Raw genomic sequence first — 17,344 nt, forward strand, 5'->3', positions numbered from 1 at the left:
CACAGTTTTAAACTTAATGATTCATGTTACTTTTGCTTATATTATGTCATAGAAGACAAATGACTTGTTGTCGCATATCCCAGATATTTTTATTAAGAGGTAAAATATGACAAATTCTGCCACTTTGAGTTGGAATATTCAAAAAAATTCTAAATTATGTTTTTTGTTTTGGTGTTGTAGCAGTACCTAGTCATTGCCTCTAAATTAAATGGCTGTTCATGGTGGTCATTTGTTGTTAAGTGTGTGCCTGGTTGTCCCATGAGCCTCTTCGGCAAGTTGCACCGTCAACAGACGACAGCAGGGGGTGGGGGCAGGGTCACGCTGAATAAGGAAGTAGGGCTGTGATTGGTCAGAGGCAGGAGGGGGATTGGATGAAGCTGAGCGAATGATAGAGAGAGAGAGAGAGAGCGAGAGAGAGAGAGAGAGAGAGATAGAGAGAGAGAGCAGCAGATGGATTGCTGCAGACTGACGAAGGGTGGACTGTATGTGTGACAGTGGGAGTGTGTGGATAACAGGATCATGGTTGTGAATGAGTGGGTGTCTTTCATGTGCTCTGGTACTGGATGCAGAGAACAATAATCCTCCTGAGGAAAAGGACACAGAGTGAACAGGAGGCTGAGCACGCTCCACACTTCAGCTGCTCTCAGTGCAGGTGCAAGCTCAGCAGACTGCACTGAGACTAGTGGGAGTTTCTCCATGAATGCTGGAGACTGCAGCAGGACACCTTGGTCCCATCTTCTTTTTACTTTTGCCTGAGAGGACAAGCTTGTCTACATCAGCAGCCAGGATTTTTTGCAGGTTGCCCCTTTGGGAGCACGAGAAGACGCCATAGAGAAGGTTCTCTATGATGAAGATGAGTCTGGACCCGGTGCAGGTGATGAGCGGACAGGTCAAGGAGCTCAGAGTGGCCCCCTCGTCCAACGGGGACAGCAGAGGATCATGGGAGGAGAAGGAAGTGTTTGATCAGGATAACTTGGGCCTCAGCACCAAGCCAAAACCAGTGAGTGTCACTGACTGTTTTCTGTGTTCATATGTCATAGTTAGTGTGAAAGTTCCACCTCATCCGGGAGCGAGGGCCACTTGTTGAATCAATTACCTGACGACAAGTCCCTCCCTCTCTCCTCTGCCCAGGCTCATCCTCCTCATTCAGATGTTTACATTGTCCACGTGCAGCTTTAAGCGTAGCTTATAACTAGGGGGCCAGTGGGAGGGTCAGGCAAGGTGAGACAGTGTTTGAGTTGTCTGGTTTGGAGTCGCACTTCTGCGATACTCCTCTCTGCAAATAAGATATGGATTGAAGCAATAGTGTAAAAGTTTGAGAGCAGAGCAATAAATATGTGTATTCACCTTCCTCAGTATTCTATTTTCACTGAAGTTTGGTTTAATGATTACACACTAGTTTGTTATTAACACTATCATTTCAGTGGTTCTAGTAGGGACAAGTTATGACGTAAGTTAAAATGAATAGATGTATAAATAACTATAAAAATGTGAAATATATAAAAAATATTGAAACTAACAATAAAAATTTGTAGAAACATATTCATAAAAAAATTGTTGATAAATAGATGTATGTATTCTTTGAACAGGTGTTGTTCTGTGAAGTGAACATTTTGATCATTCAAACTTCTTCGAAGCAACTTTCCTGCTGAGAAACTCAACTCCAGTCTGTGAAAGGTTATCGTCCATCTGATCTGACGATTAAAGAGAGAACCAGACTCACTGCCTGGCAGAGTTCACTGCTGTTTATAGCACCGCAGGATGTCAACATACTGCACAGGGCACACTCGCATTTTCCAGGGTGTTGGGAGGGGGTGGGGGGGTGGCTGCCAGCCCTCACTAAGAGATCTATAAGAGAGAACATTTAAGACTTAATGCACAAGAGAAAAAGAGCGAGATATAAGAGGAAAACAGCAAAGAGTAATGAGAAGACTGATGAGGAGGGCGAACTGAGAGCAAGGTCTGAGTGCTAAACGTGGATAAAAGCAGAGTAATCTCTGCTGCTGGAGGATTAGTGTGACCACGCTGGTGTATTTTCAGACTGTAAATATCCATGGTACCATGTGGCAGTCATACCCCTGATCTACTGCTTTACAATATTATAATAGAGCTATGAGTCTTATGCAGAGCGTAGATACATCTCTGGGTTAAAGTTGCTTTATTTAAAGAAAAATAACAGCATTAGTATGGAGCACGTGATTAGTCATCAGAGTTAATGGACCTGACAGATTACAGGGATTTTATTCTAATGAGATGGTTATATGACGGTTATAACTGAGCAGGATCAAGCTGTGGCCCTCATGACATCATAATTCTTTATTTTTCTTAGTGTGACGTATACACATATGATTCCTGGTTGTAAACATAACATAGATTGAACATTTTTACAGTATTGAGAGCGCTCTTTTATTTATCTTTATTGCATCGAAGAATATTTGATTGACTCTTTGCTTTCTCTAAAAAAACAAGAGTCCGCATGCACCTCCTTTCCGTAATCATACATTTCCATGGATGAATGCCCTGTCATAAAAAAACTGCCTCCCCCATGAGGATGACTGTGAAAGATCAATAAGGAACAAAGGTGGTTTTCAGTAAAGAAGGGGGAGGATTGGCCGAGGGGAGGCTGAGGATGTGAGCTGGCCGACGGAAAAGCAGGTGTTCCTGGAAATGAAGAGAACTGGTGTAAGGCAGCCAGACCATGAACTGAAGAGTGAATCAGTGTTTCCCTATGTAGAGCTGATAAAATCTGCCAATCACAAGTGTCATTTCAGTACCATGGAGTATAAGAGCCAGTTTAAGGGAAAAATAAATTCATATTTAAGATTTCGTGAATCGTCGCAATATCATGAGAATAAAGTCGTAATTTTAAGAGAATAAGGTTGTAATTTAGGCTACGTGGAGAAATATCATAAGATCAGTCTCAACTGCATTAAAATGACAAATGTGGAGCATTTAGTTATGGTTTTCAACCCTAATATTAGTATTTTGTTGTTAAATTAAAACTTTTTATTCTTTTAATATTCTGACCTTTTCTGATTAAATTACAACTTTATTCACCAAACTGTCTACTTTCTTTTATATAACAACTTTATTCTTATATTATTACAAAGTCATACTTGAAATCTCCTATTATATTTTTCTTCATATGGCCCCTTTTATTTCAGTGGAAAGACAAATTGAATAAAACTATATATGATATATAGATATATATATATATATATTTATTATAATAAAGCTAAATTAACTGAACAATCATGAAGATGTGCTTCATGTATTTATGAGAGAAAATAAATTTTTAATAGCGTTGTATTTTTAGTGTAAGCTCATAGTAGATAGATTCCAGGGAAACCGGGACATTAACATTGTTGTTACTGGCAGCGAGTTCCTTCACACTCCTGTGTTGCCATATCTGCTGAAGCCTCAACCTTTTACCTATCTATAAATATCAGCTCCACCACTTGCGCTCCCAGTGGAGATGAGGCTCATTGAGAGAGGACAGACAGTTAACACTACCAGTATCAGATCACAGCAGAGAAGTATGGATCAAGCCAAAAGTGTGTGAGATGTTATTCATGGAGTAAACTGCCTCGAATGGATAAAGCAACACCAAAGAGTCTGGATGTTCTACTGTAAACGGAGCCCTTTAAAAAGTATATTTGGCCAGACTGTGTCGCACCTCTGCAGCTTTTAATAGCTTCTAAAGAATGTGTTGACATGTATGTGTCAGATGTTGCAAAGATAATAACAGGCCACAAATAATATCGTAGGGGAAATTGTTAAGATGTGGGCATTTCGTTCTGATGAATAAAAAAACAACTGTCATTCTGCTAAGGTGACAGGGAGACGAACCCGGAAGGTGGAGGGAGGCGTGTTCTTCGTAAGTATGCCCAATCATCACGTGTGGTCACTGGTTGTGTCCGTGGCGGCTGAACGTCCATCACCGCCGCCCTTTCACCTTTTCTTAACCTCCCCCACCACTCCTGCATGGTCACAGATCCACCCACTCTACAAACCCACAGCCTGACCTGATGCTTCCTCACATGTGCTGTTATGTTGATTTATCGCCCAATGGACAGTCACTGAGCTGATGAATCAACTCCCTTTGTCTCAATCATCACTTACCTCTTCGATCTCATGCTGCTGCCATATTTGGATTGTGAGACTAATTGCATGCGCTGCCAGAAGGTTGAGAGAAAATGTGTCTTATTGTGTGTCTGAGCCTAAATACAAAACATAAATACTCACAACAATGATATTTAAGTATTTTTTTAATTTTGAAAACCTGTTCTTCATTTGTGGAAGAAAGGCTAAGTTTTGTCAACCGAAGTGGAAAAATTGTCTTTGGTTCACCAATAAATGAGCAATAACATAAAAAGACAGATAATCCTAAAAACATGTTCAAAATTTGTCTACCTACTGACGCCACTAACTTCTGTCTGTATATGGAACGCATGTCTTGCGTCCGCTCATCTCATTGGCTTCATCTTTGACTTGTGTGTTGCTAATTGCCCGAGGATGTGCAGTGCCAGTTTTGGTGTGACATATAATACGTTAGTAACAGACAGTAAGCGTTCGGTAGCAGTCAGTGGGGGCAGGGCAGTGTGCCTTCAGTCTGGAGGCTGAGTTGAAAATGTCTTCCTCTATGTTGTGGGATAATGTATAGCAGTGGTCGACAACTGGCTCAAACCGCCGCCAGGTCTTTTTGATAGTGTGATTATTTTTATTTCACCATATCAGAGATTCAGAAACAGACGCAAAGCACAGGTGTTGATCTCTGCCATGGCAACAACATCCACATAACCAATTCCTGTTTGGCAATTTCGCTTTGCAGTAAAAGCACTTGGTTTGTTTTGTTAGTGTAACGCTTTATATTGAACAGAATTATTTAGAAAAGTTGTGGACTTGAAAGTCTGAAGATTGTGTTGATTGCTGATATGCAGATATCTGAAATAGCTGAGATGCAATGTATGAAACAAGTACTTCAGTTGAGTAAGTGATTCCAACTTATGAACAATAGATTTACTTTAATTTAATGAAAAACATCGACCAGGCAGGATGAACATGAAGTTTTCTAACTTCACTGCGCACCATGTTGGTAAAAAGCTCTGAACACAAGTTCCATCACACAAACAATAACAAGTGTCAGTATATTGTGGAAACTGTTTGAGGAAGACTCACATATGACAAGGAATAATTCTGAAGTAGCTCCAGAGCATTAACACAGGGCAAGAAAACAGCCTATTACAAACACGTTTGAATGGGCATAATACTATTATTAAGTATATTATGATTTTTATATATAATCTTATGCATTTATGTACAGCAAAAATGGATTTGAATTTCAGTTAAACTAAATATTGTCATGAAATTAGCAATAGGCAGATCTCAAGTTATTCTTCTGCCATTAGTGTTATATAGTCCTGTGTTTTGATTTAGTTCTGTCCTGAAGAAGACAACCTTTACTTGCAGCCTGGGGAGAAACTCTTTGTCTCTGGTGACAAAGTAAAGCTACATGCTTCTGTGTGTGTGGTACAAACACGAACCTTTACACACACACACACACAAGTGTGTTTATATGCACCATCAGTTTTTTATGTACAAAAGCTAAACCTAATGCAGTCAGGTTTCAGATTTGATGGAACTGTGTCAGACAGTTGTTGATTAGTCGGATCAGTTCTGGAGGATGTAGGTTTTAGGGCTGATTAACTGTATTACATTATGGTGCATTATTATGTTAACCTCATTCAAATCAATGAGGGTTGGCTTATTAGACCTCTTTGTATAACAAATCTGTTCAGTTGAATAATTTTTCCATCTGATGTGGGTCAGTTTTAATCCTGACATTGCAACCTGTGTGTGCATGTTTGTGTGTGTGTGTGTACCAGGTAAGTAGGTGGCATGTCAGCATGCAGCATAGTTGTGATGGAACTGGGCTAAATACAGGGACGATGGCTCAGTGAGCCCGTCGGCTTGTGGCCCAATTACCAGCACACAGCCGTCGAGGCACGGACACAACATGCATGTTTCTTAATACACAAATCTCTGTCCAAAATGGGAACACACACAAATTGCATGTATGTGTCTATTATTTTGTGCATTTATTCTCTTGCACTATAGGTAATCCATTGAAATAATGCAATCACATTTGAAGTTATAAAAAGTATTAATAATGAAAATGAATAATTATCAATACAATCTCTATAATTAGATTTATTGGAGTGCATAACAAAAGACAAGTTCATCAATATTACATGCTTGCATTCACACGTGGGCAAAGTTATGTGAACTTGTACAACCATCAAACAAGCACACACACACACACACACACACTTTCACGTACACATTTCTCTGCTTTAAATGAGTTGAAGCCCATCAGCTGAGTTCCGTTGCCCGCTGTGGGCGCCGGTGCCGAGTGCCCCCGTAGGAATGCTGCCCTACTGCCCCCAGACCCAAGCACTGAAGCGTAAACACACACTTCAGGAAACATGAGCACATGACAAGCCAACGGCACCATCACCAACTGTTCACAGAGGGTGTGTAGAGTAATGATCTCAGAAATGAGGAGGAAATTGTCTTCTCACGCTTTTTTGTTTAGAGTTTAAATGAATCCTTGTTTGATCAGGCCAGACAACACATTTTCAATCCCCTGGTTACTTGGACACACGTTACTGTCGATTCTTATATAACTGCAGCTCTTTTTACCCCATAACTTTGTTAACATGTCTAAATGTAAACGTAAAGCAAAGCGTATGATTAAAATAAGACTTTATGGTAGTGCATGCTGTTTCATACGCAGAGGCTGAAATATTTGGGAAATGAGATGCATAATTTTCTTGCCATAAATTACAGACAGTGTTTTATTTGATTTATATTGTGCATGTAGGTAGCAGACATTGTATGAAAAAAATAATTTTAATTTAGGGTTTAAATAGAGTACTTAAATTAGGACAAATCATCTTCAATTATTTTCTGTTCTTTATCTATTCATTTTTTTTATAGTTTTCAAAATTGTCTATGTATGATTATGATTATTTTATTTATTATATTATGAATATTATTATTATTTAAGTAATCTTTTAAGTAATTTAACATCTCAATTCTATCATGTTATTCTTAAATATTGGTGGGAGGTTATAGTATTTTTTACCCTATAAGTAAATGGGATTGTTCAATAATGATAATAATTATTATTAAAAGCAGTTCTGAAACATGGTCATCAACAAGCCTTCCTCCTCGCAAATACTTTTCATACAGTCCCTCTAAAAGTTTAAAGGAAGCTATTAATAAAGTGTCCTCAGTGGTAGTGAATGAAACTGGTCACAATGCTGAATAGTTTTCTTATCTAATGCTTATAGATAACAACATTCTACTTATGATCGATCCCTTGTACACAGTGATAGTGGAATGGCATTACTAAACATAACAGGCAGGACAATGAGCAACATGTGTCAGGTTTCTGCATGTCGCCCAGCATGTATTGTGGTGAGTTCTAATAAATCCTTTAACTGCATCTAAATAAAGTTTTAATGATGTTTCCCACGAGGTCTTTAAAAAATAACAAGCGTCACAGCAGCTCTTGCTTGCAGTTGTAAAAAGGAAATGTTTAAAGTATTTATAGCAGGGTTTCCTTTGAGGGTCACCAGAGGTTAAATATAGAGTCATCATCTTTTACTCATCCTCCCCAAGATGTTTCCCTTTCATCGTTTCAGTGGCGTGCTCATCTTGCCTTATTTTCTGTCCTCAACATTCTCTATCATGTCTTTTTGTCCCCTGCAGCCGAAGCCAGAGAACGCGGTGACTATTGCTGTCTCCTCTCGTGTCATGTTTCGGACTGAGCGTGAGCAGAAGGTGTTTGAGCAGAAAGGAGTGGAGGAGTATCTGAGATACCAGATCGAGCACGAGAACGAGCCCTTCGCCCCTGGGCCTGCCTTCCCATTTGTCAAAGTAAGAGTCACAACAACACACCAATGCAAACCCGAACAGTACAAACCATGACGGAGTCTGTACTGACTGAGGGTTTCGACTTTTGTCTTCTGACAGGCTCTGATGACAGTCAACGCTCGTCTGCGGGAGCTGTACCCAGAAAGTGAAGAACTGTTCGACATTGTGTTGGTGACATACAACCACGCACACGTAGGAATTCGACTCATCAACACAATCAACCATCACAGTAAGTCTGAGCCTCGGTTTCCCAGTGCAAAGAAAAGGGGCTTTGTTCCAACGATCTCTTTCAGAGTTAGGCAACATGGCAATAAGACATCAGCCACAATAGGACGAAGTTTAAAGTTTATGGCTTTGGCGACAGTCAGGGGCCTCGTCATGAGATACAATGTGCCAGACAATAAAAGGGCCTTTAAATAACTTTCTGTCATGGAGCAATGACCATTGATTGCTTCATAACATATCAACTTTCAAGCACCAACACAAATAGTATGCATAAGCCTGACAAGCTCATTATCGCTTCATCACACAAACTAGGCACAAAATCACTTCACAATCACAACATGAATTCCATCAATCAATCACCATCACCAATTTACAAATGCAGTGCATGTTTTACACATGCCAGACAGACATATATGGAGTTATTAAACAGATCAAGTGCTCTGAATGATCTATATATCTCCTTTCCATACAGTGAATAATAGAATGTGGCTTATCAGTTAAGTCTACATCAGAATTATTCCTTGTCATAAGTGAGTCCTCAGTTCAGTTCTGAAATGTACTGACACTTATAATTGTTTGTGAGCTGGATGTTGTGTGCAGATCTTTTTTATAAACATTCTATGGTGCAGAGTGAAGTTAGAAAACTGTGTGTTCATCCTACCTGGTTTATCTGCAGTGAAGATTTTATTGTCAATGTTTTTCATAAAGTGAATTTGTTTCATTACTGTTACTTTACCTGTAAAGTTTGAATGATTTACTTAACTTCTTGACATTTACATGATGGCTATGTCAGATGTCTTTTAAGCAATTGACACAATCTTTAGACCCAAGTCTCAACCTTTTAAAAATAAAAGCTCGGTAATTCAGCTCAATATAATACCTGGTGATACAGGCACAGAGCTAGGAGACATTATCAAAAATCGATGGATCGCTTGGCGTAATTTCCTTAAAGTTGACTACTTTCTGTTTTTTAAAATGAAGGTTGTTATGGATCAGTTATGAGCACGAGCACAAATAACACTGCTGGTTTAAGTGTTTATGATCATATTCTCCCATCAAGTTTGTTTTCATGAGAAGCGGTACACCAGCTTTCAGACCCAGTTTTTGTGCCAACACAGCAGTTATGGATGAGACCCCAGGTCTGTATCTGGATGAATTATAATTCAGAGTCTGACTTCGGTCATGGGAACCGAAACGTTATGTAATTATACTTTCAGTGAGTACAAGGTTTCCCACTGATGTGCAAGCCCAAACCATGAAATGAATTATGTCTGGCTTTTACTTAATGTCGCTGCTTCTATTTGTGTGTGTTTTTATTGAGCCCTTTCCTGATGAAACATTAAGGAGAGAAAACAATATCCAGCAATAAAAGACTGATGTAATGAGATAATCCAGGTCGGTCGGGATCCTGAAGCAGACGTGAGCTCAGCTGAGGGACAAACAAACAAGTGGATCAACAGCTGACTATAGAATCCTTCCCAGGGAAATTTCAGACCCTGTGCTGTGGCGACATCTTCCTTCACAGACCACTTCCTGTTCCTCAGAGCTGCGGGCCCGGATGAGCTCAGAGAGTACGTCCTCCGGGAGGCTGGAATAATCCAAGGCTCCCCGAAACAAAAACAGGTCGGAGCGGAGCCGACAAAACAACGCACAGCCTCCAGATGCTTCGTCGTTAGATCTCACTGGTGGCTCTCTGCATGAGGGGCCCCGGCGCATTCAAACAGTCCCCTGACCTCTGCTTCTTTGCTGCAGAGCTAAAGGAAAACATGGTTCCTCTCATGTCACGGAGACTAAAGCTTGATGAGCATCATTCAGCCCTTGGTCTTTGCTGGTGACATAACAAGCAGAAGTGATTTAGACTGAAATATCGACATTTCCTTTGGCTTCTCACATTCAAAGGTGCGAGGTGAAATACACATCAAAATATTTAGCATCTAGTCACACTGGCTATTTATAAAAGCAGCAGGATGGAGTGTAAAGTTTCCTTCCTTGCATTTAAATGACTAGGTACAGCTCTGCAGTTCGCACATAGCCGTGAATGACAAACATAGGTGACCGCCAGAAATTCGATACATCTCTTTAGCATGTATATGATCATAGGACCCGAGGGTGGAGATGACTGACAGGTCCCTGTAATGTTCACCATGTGAAGTAAATTGAGACTTCATGTCATGACATTATCGTTCCCGGTGGAAATCAGAAGTGCAGCCACGACATGACCTCAAATAAGCATCAGTATTCATAACATCTGACCCCTGGCTGCCAGCAGAGGAAAGTATTCAACTGAGCGATGACGCTTCACGTATATGTGGACGAGACAGCGGCGGCGTCACAGTCCTACTGAGTTCCTGCTCCCTGCCTCAGATCTTTAAAGCAAGCAAATAAATCATGCAAACATAAATGATGTGAAAACATTTTCGCAGAGGAAGAAGAAAAAAGAAGACACAAAGACATCAAGGGTGAGGACATTTTCCATCGAGTGACTCCCACGCTCCAGCACCCATGTTAGAGGCAGAAGACGCAGGGGGGGAATTGAACTGATGAGGTGTACAGTACAGAGCCATGTAGGGGTTAAAACCCAACGAGGGCTTCACTACAAAGCTAAATAAACAGTTTGGGAAATCGAATGGTTCTTTGAATGGTGGAGGGATAAAATAGGGAAAGATGAAGTGCATGGTGAGAACCAACAAAAAGAGGAGGAAGTCAAAATTACATAGAATACGTGTTCAATAGGGAATACGGAAGGTCAAATGAAACAACACTACTGGTTGCATCATGGGAAGTGTAGGATTCATCTGATTTGAGGAGTAAAAGTCAGGTTATCTCGGCTTCGATTTTCATCATTCTTTATGATGACTTTCCTCATCTGCTTGTACATTCAATGTCCACTTGTTCTTTTTTAGAATTTATTAAACATTTTGATTAAATGTTAAAGTATGAAACTTGAATGTTCAAAAATTCAAAGGTAACTTTGAATAAATGCCATGGCCTTGTAGTTTCTTTAAGATAATGATGAGAAAAAAAGGCCCAACCACTGACCTTCTCTTCCACTATATTATATATAATAAACTATATACTTCTGTCCCCTTTATAACAGCCCCTCGTTCTCTCTGGTCCTCTCATATATAACAGCTCGTTTAAAGAGAACTGAATCGGTCTACATGATCTGTTGACCTGATGGTGCCCCTCTCTCCTCACGTCCTGTCTCTCTGCTTAGGACAGAATTAAGAGCCTCCCCTCTGCCAAGATGCAAACAGACACTTTCCCACCAGTCTTAATTCCTCCTGGCCCTTATTTGTACCGCCCGGCCCCTCCCCTTCCCGCCTCTGGTCCACTTTATCCGTGCTTGTAAGTATACCCTGTCCCCCTGTCTGGACCCTGCTGACCCCTCCACCTCACCTCCCGAGACTCCTGAACCTACATATCACAAACTCCCAACAGCTTCAAAGCCTCAGTCTCCAGTAGAAATGAAGATCTTAACATCAGCTTAATAAACACTGTAATGGGTCTGTGGCGCAGAGAATATACTGACATTTAAAACTGAGTGATGTCTCTGCTGTTGTTTGTTTTCTTCGTCCTCAGACTTGTTCATCGAGAGGTTTTGTATGACGGGGGGAAGCAGTCCTATCGGCTACCTGAAGGCCTGGCAGACCAACCTCTACCTGTCAGCTGACGCCGACAAGGTCCGGGAGGCACTGGCTGAAGGTGAGAACGCACGCACACATATGACGCATGAAATTGTTAGCTTTGGAATGAAAGATGGCAACTGACAGTATAGTCACGGTTAGAAATGTCTTATTCTGGTTTTAACCATGATATGATGACTGTGTGGGACATGTTAAAATGATTTTTGATGTTCCTGTAAAGATGTTTTAATTGTGGTTTCACAAAGGGACTGTTTTGTGAGATATCTGCCATTTTAGTGCTGTTCTATTTGTCAAATGTAGATTAATTACTCTTAAGGATTATGTAAGATAAGTAAAAGTACAACAGACTCACTTTTATCAATAAATGGGCCCATATGGTGTAACATACATTTTCTGGGCTTCTACTATCCGCAATGACTTGAAGGGGTCAGTAAGGAACCTCAAAGTAAGAGAACGTCAAATGCGCCAGAATCAGACCGGTGCTAGGTCTGGTTGCATGTCACTCAAAGTGCAGTCAGACAATCACAGAAGGGGCTCAAGAGGCAGGTGAAAACAGCTCCAGATAGAGGCAGAAGAGGGGACATGGAAACACACATTGCAGCAGTTTGTTAGACTTAAAACCCCTCTTCTCTCCCTCCCTGTCTTAAGTGCGGATAACAGAATAAATGTTTTGTTTTGTGTATATATATTTTGATGCTTTTATCATCTTAGGGGTACCAATACCTAAAATTAAATCCCAGAAATCTGTAAAATATGGGCCTTTAAGAATGGCTTTCAAGTGACGGCCATTAGTTATGTCAGGATTTACTCATATGCAGGGCAATACGTTCGCTTAATTATGATCTTCTTTTCTTTTTTGAATTAAGCTCACTTAAATTGAATAAATAGAGTTAGGGTTAGGGTTAGGGTTTAAAAAAAAAACAGAGCTAAATGTTCTCATGTTTGTTTAATACATGCAAAAATTCGACACGGGTGACGTTATTTCTGTACCAACTGGGTGGTTTCAAATATGAATTTCCCTCAGAATCTGCAAATCAAATGAACTGAGGGGAGCTCTTTTAATGCAAATGTGGAGACAGACATTTGCTTGACATACTGTACATGCTCTAATCCATCCAGCATGTCTAGTTTTACTGTTGTCCTTGTTAAAATGCAAGCTGTTAGCAGGTGATCCTATTTCTGATGAATATAATAAAATGGATCTCCCTTTAAACGTCAATTTAAATAGACATAAGTATAAAGATAAAATTCTTGCATGCACTCTGACGTACATTAAGTGTGTGTCAATGTGCAGGGGGTATAGGTTGTGAATTATCACTCTCCTGTTTGCATAATAAGTACCAGTGGCTGACATGCTATCGTGACATTACCATAAATCAGCATATTTATTTCCCCTTCTTTTTATTTGCTTGATGGATTCCTGCGTGCTACACAGGATATCAGGTCCCTCACTCAGAGGGAGAGCAGGAAGCAGAACGATCCCATTTGCTCAGACCGAGGCTCTGAATATATGGGATTATTTGAAGACACATGGATATGCTTCAGAAGGTTTTATATTTGTACGGCGCACCATATTTCATGCTGCCTTCTTGTCGCTTTCAAAAAGGAATAGGACAGAGTGAAATACGGAGACGGACAAGTGTAAACATGTAAACAACAAAGGATGAAACCAGTTACAGACTGAACAACAGTGTTGTGCAGCATTTTACACTGCAGGCCAATAGGTGAGAGACAGAAAAAAAATTTCCATATGGATATGTGTAACGTATATCTCATGGCATGTCTGTTTTAACATTCCTGAAAAAGTGCAGTACCAGGTTTTGTGCAATGGGTCATACAATACGTTAAAAATAAATAAACTTTATTTAACACACTATCAGCACAATGTAGCACGGTGGGTCAGTGTTCTATCAGTCTATGGGCCGAGTTAAACATGTCTTCTTCTACGTAGTCTGATTAACCTCAGCTGTCTGGGACAAACCGCCGGTCAAAATCCCCCCGAGATCATTCTATAATATTGTTTTTTAAATTCACCCTTATCAGACTTGCACAGACATTCATGGGAGTCACGGAAGATGATTTCCATCGTAATTAATTCCCAACATGAATAGAAGCACTTCCTCTTTAGCTATCAGTCTCCAAAGGAAATTCACAACATTCTCTTGTTCTCGCAAAGATTTAAATCGATTTGAATTACAGAGCTTTTAATTTGAAAAGTTGTGAACTTAAAAAAATAACACCAGCTCTGTAAGTCACTCAAACTCAGAAAAGTAATAAAGCAAATTCAGTTTAATTTAATTTTAACGTTGAAAATATATTTTCACTGCATATAAACCCGGTAGGATGAAAACAAAGTTCTCTAACTTCACTCTGAACCAAAGACTACAAAGCATTAACACAGGGCAAGTTAACAGCTCATTCCTCACAGGTTTAGAATGGACACTGCACTCGTCTGTTCAAATGTTCCATCAATAGCAAATTTGTTTTTGAACAGCAATGTTAAGGCATTGACATATATTTATTTTTATCATACATATATATTGTATTGTTTGTTGGTGTTTTTATTGTCTTATATGGTAAAATAAATGTCCTCATATGAGATAATAATGTTTTCAAAAAGGACCTGATCAAACATAAAGCTTATTATTCGAGTTTTTATACTTTTATACTATTAATCACAGATATGTAGAATAAATAAAAACTGCATGCAGAAACAAAAGCTCTGATTCAGTGTGTCAAAATAGGTTTGGACTTGGTCTGCTGACCCATATTCAATATGTTCTAGATTTTCACTGTCTAGCAAGAGCAGAACACAACACACAAAATACATCTGCTAATCTGTTCAGTGGCCTGAGGGGAAACAAACTGCGCCGCTAACTAATCACAGCGGGACCACAAACCTCTCAAGGTGACTTCAAGGACACTCTTCATGTGACTTACAAGCTTAATGTCACTAATGCAGAGACACTGGGAGGCACATTGCCATCAACAACCGCCCCCCCACCACACACACACACACACACACACACACACACACACACACACACACACACACACACATACACGTACAAACACACACACACAACATGAAGTACCCTTGACATTTGACTTGAAAGGTCTGTCTAATTAGTTATAAAGCCATAAGTCAATACTTTGTGCACGCTGCTGAAAGCCTCCACAAGTGTTCCTTTTTTTAAGAGCACTGAAGCTGGTACGACGTCAGTGAAAACCTTTCCCTGATTTGTTCCAGTTACTGTAAGGAAGTGAAGTGAAAGGGCAGGCTGCCTTCACTGCACATGAGCGAGTATAATGTTTCTCTCCCCTCGTCTCTGATCCAACCAGCTTGTAAAGTAGAGTCTCATCTTCACATCGGCAGGGGAGGTCGTGTTTTTTCGCCCTTGGTTGTTGTTGCTGTTTTTTGCCAGGGTTCCACAAATACAACAATACAGGTGTCCATGGGGCGAGAATTACAGTTTGGAATGGTTTTTACTTTCCTTTACATTTTTATATGCACTTTTGTGATATTTACACAGATTTCCCAAGGAATCATTTATGTATATTAATATAAAAGATCAGGCATATTAAGAGGAGAGATTACTATGAGTGTGTGCAGGTTGATTGAATTTAAGTGGACTGCTGGGCTTTGGCAGAGGAATGAACTCACTGAAAGACATTCTAGTTGTAAAATAAATACTTGATGCTTCAATGTCATGATTATCTGATCAGTGCTGCTCTGCTGGTCTCTGTTCTTTCTTAAGGGCCAAGTATCCAGCTGCTCAGATTCAGATATAGTCAGAGATATGGTTATGGTTGGGTTATATGGACACCCCTTTGCTGCTATGACTGCTGCAAATAAGAATAGGTGTAGTTTGAAAGGTGTGTGAGGCTCTTCTGAACAGAGCATCACTGAGAGAATATCAAGAACACCCTCTGCTGGACCAGAAGGCAAACTACTTCAAACCAAAATTTGAATTCACATTATTTATTACAGTTAGAATTAATAAAAAAAAAAAAATCTAAATAAAACACTGGCAGTCCTGTTTGATTTAGTCAAGATAAATTAAGCAAAGTAACTTAAAGGAAGTAAGGAATGTACATGTGAATGTCTGCAGGTATTCAAGTGGCAAAGGCTTTAGTTTAAAGTGAACCGCATTAGTTGGAGGTAGAGTAAACCAAAGGTAAAGTCAAGGTTTTTGTAACCGCTTGTCACCTCTGTGTGTGTCTGTGTTCAGGCATCGCGGCAGCCACCATGTTCATGCCAGGGAAGCTGACGGAGGTATCGGAGTCCCAGCTGAGGGTGGCGTTTGACGGGGACGCCGTCCTCTTCTCTGATGAGTCAGAGCGCATCTTCAAGGCCCACGGGCTGGACAAGTTCTTCGAGCACGAGAGGGAGAATGAGGACACTCTGTTGGAGCATGTGTGTAGTTTTAACTGGACATTGTTCACTTGAATAGTAGCTAGTCTGCTGTGACAGTGGATTTATTATACCAGCTCAGACTGAATAATCATAGTGCAGTTTGCATTTCACTCGGAAGTTTGTTTTAAACCCTAATCTTCTTTGCAGCATTAAACTGCTGCTATATCAATGTTGATGATATCAAATACAATCTCATTATCGGATTATTCGATGAATAAATTATGCAAATATATGTGATATTAGTGTATTAAAGACAACCTGCAGTTTTTAATATTGGCTGTGGCCTGTGCAAGCTTCACACTGTGCTCCATTAAAATTAAAATGATGATATAAAACATAAAATACACAAAACGCAAGACACTTTAACACTAGAGAACACACAATCTCACCAGTGCTCATTGTGAACTGTTCTTCTTTGGCAGGGTCCCCTGAAGGGCTTTCTGGAGGCACTGGGGAAGCTCCAAAAAAAGTTTTACGCCAAAGGCCAACGCTTGTCCTGCCCCATCCGGACCTTCCTGGTGACGGCTCGCAGCGCGGCCAGCTCTGGGATCCGGGCGCTGAAGACGCTCCGGGCGTGGGGCTTGGAGATCGACGAGGCTCTGTTTCTGGCGGGAGCGCCGAAGGGCCCAATGCTGGAGAAGATCAGGCCTCACATCTACTTCGACGATCAGATGTTTCACGTGGAGGGAGCGGCAGAGATGGGCACCGTCGCTGCCCACGTGCCCTACGGCATTGCACAGAAACACAACGCCAGACAGAAACCCGGAGTTGGGAAGTAAACAGCAGGACTTCAGGATTCAGCTGGAAATGGAACAAGAGAAGAAGGATTGAATGGAGGACATCTGGAGAGGTCGCAAAGATGAACTTTGACTGTATTATTGTAAGTGGAAATGTATCATTTCCACGTTGTAGGAAGTTTATTTTAAGTGTCTTTTATCACTGTGCAAACTGTTTTAGTGTATAATCGTAGTCCAGGTAGAGGTCAAGTAGATGTCTGGTACCCGAGGTGACATCTTTAAGTGTTTTGTGTGAACGTGATTCATATGCAGGGCTGCACATAACTTTTTTGGTCTGGTTCTCGAGAGAGCAGGAGGTGTTGCTTGGTGCCGACTCT

At 40.5% G+C, this 17,344-nt stretch overlaps 1 protein-coding gene across 1 annotated transcript; it reads left to right on the top strand.

Annotated features, from left to right (window-relative positions):
• Nucleotides 1–844: 844 nt before the first annotated feature.
• Nucleotides 845–17,009, top strand: nt5c1aa (5'-nucleotidase, cytosolic IAa). Its single transcript, XM_061093214.1, has 7 exons — nucleotides 845–1,000; nucleotides 3,833–3,877; nucleotides 7,777–7,944; nucleotides 8,041–8,170; nucleotides 11,749–11,871; nucleotides 16,046–16,230; nucleotides 16,653–17,009. The coding sequence occupies exons 1-7, from the start codon at nucleotides 845–847 to the stop codon at nucleotides 17,007–17,009; spliced, it is 1,164 nt and encodes a 387-aa protein (XP_060949197.1).
• The last annotated feature ends 335 nt before the right edge of the window (nucleotides 17,010–17,344 follow it).

The sequence above is a fragment of the Limanda limanda genome, chromosome 19, assembly GCF_963576545.1.
Source record: "Limanda limanda chromosome 19, fLimLim1.1, whole genome shotgun sequence".
Classification (NCBI taxonomy): Eukaryota; Metazoa; Chordata; class Actinopteri; order Pleuronectiformes; family Pleuronectidae; genus Limanda; species Limanda limanda.

Bases quoted from the DNA above. Each gene is read 5' to 3' on its own strand.
- nt5c1aa (XM_061093214.1), top strand. From the start codon at position 845: ATGATGAAGATGAGTCTGGACCCGGTGCAGGTGATGAGCGGACAGGTC. The intron at 1,001-3,832 runs GTGAGTGTCACT...CATTCTGCTAAG, and splicing joins TCAGCACCAAGCCAAAACCA to GTGACAGGGAGACGAACCCG. The intron at 7,945-8,040 runs GTAAGAGTCACA...GTCTTCTGACAG, and splicing joins CTGCCTTCCCATTTGTCAAA to GCTCTGATGACAGTCAACGC.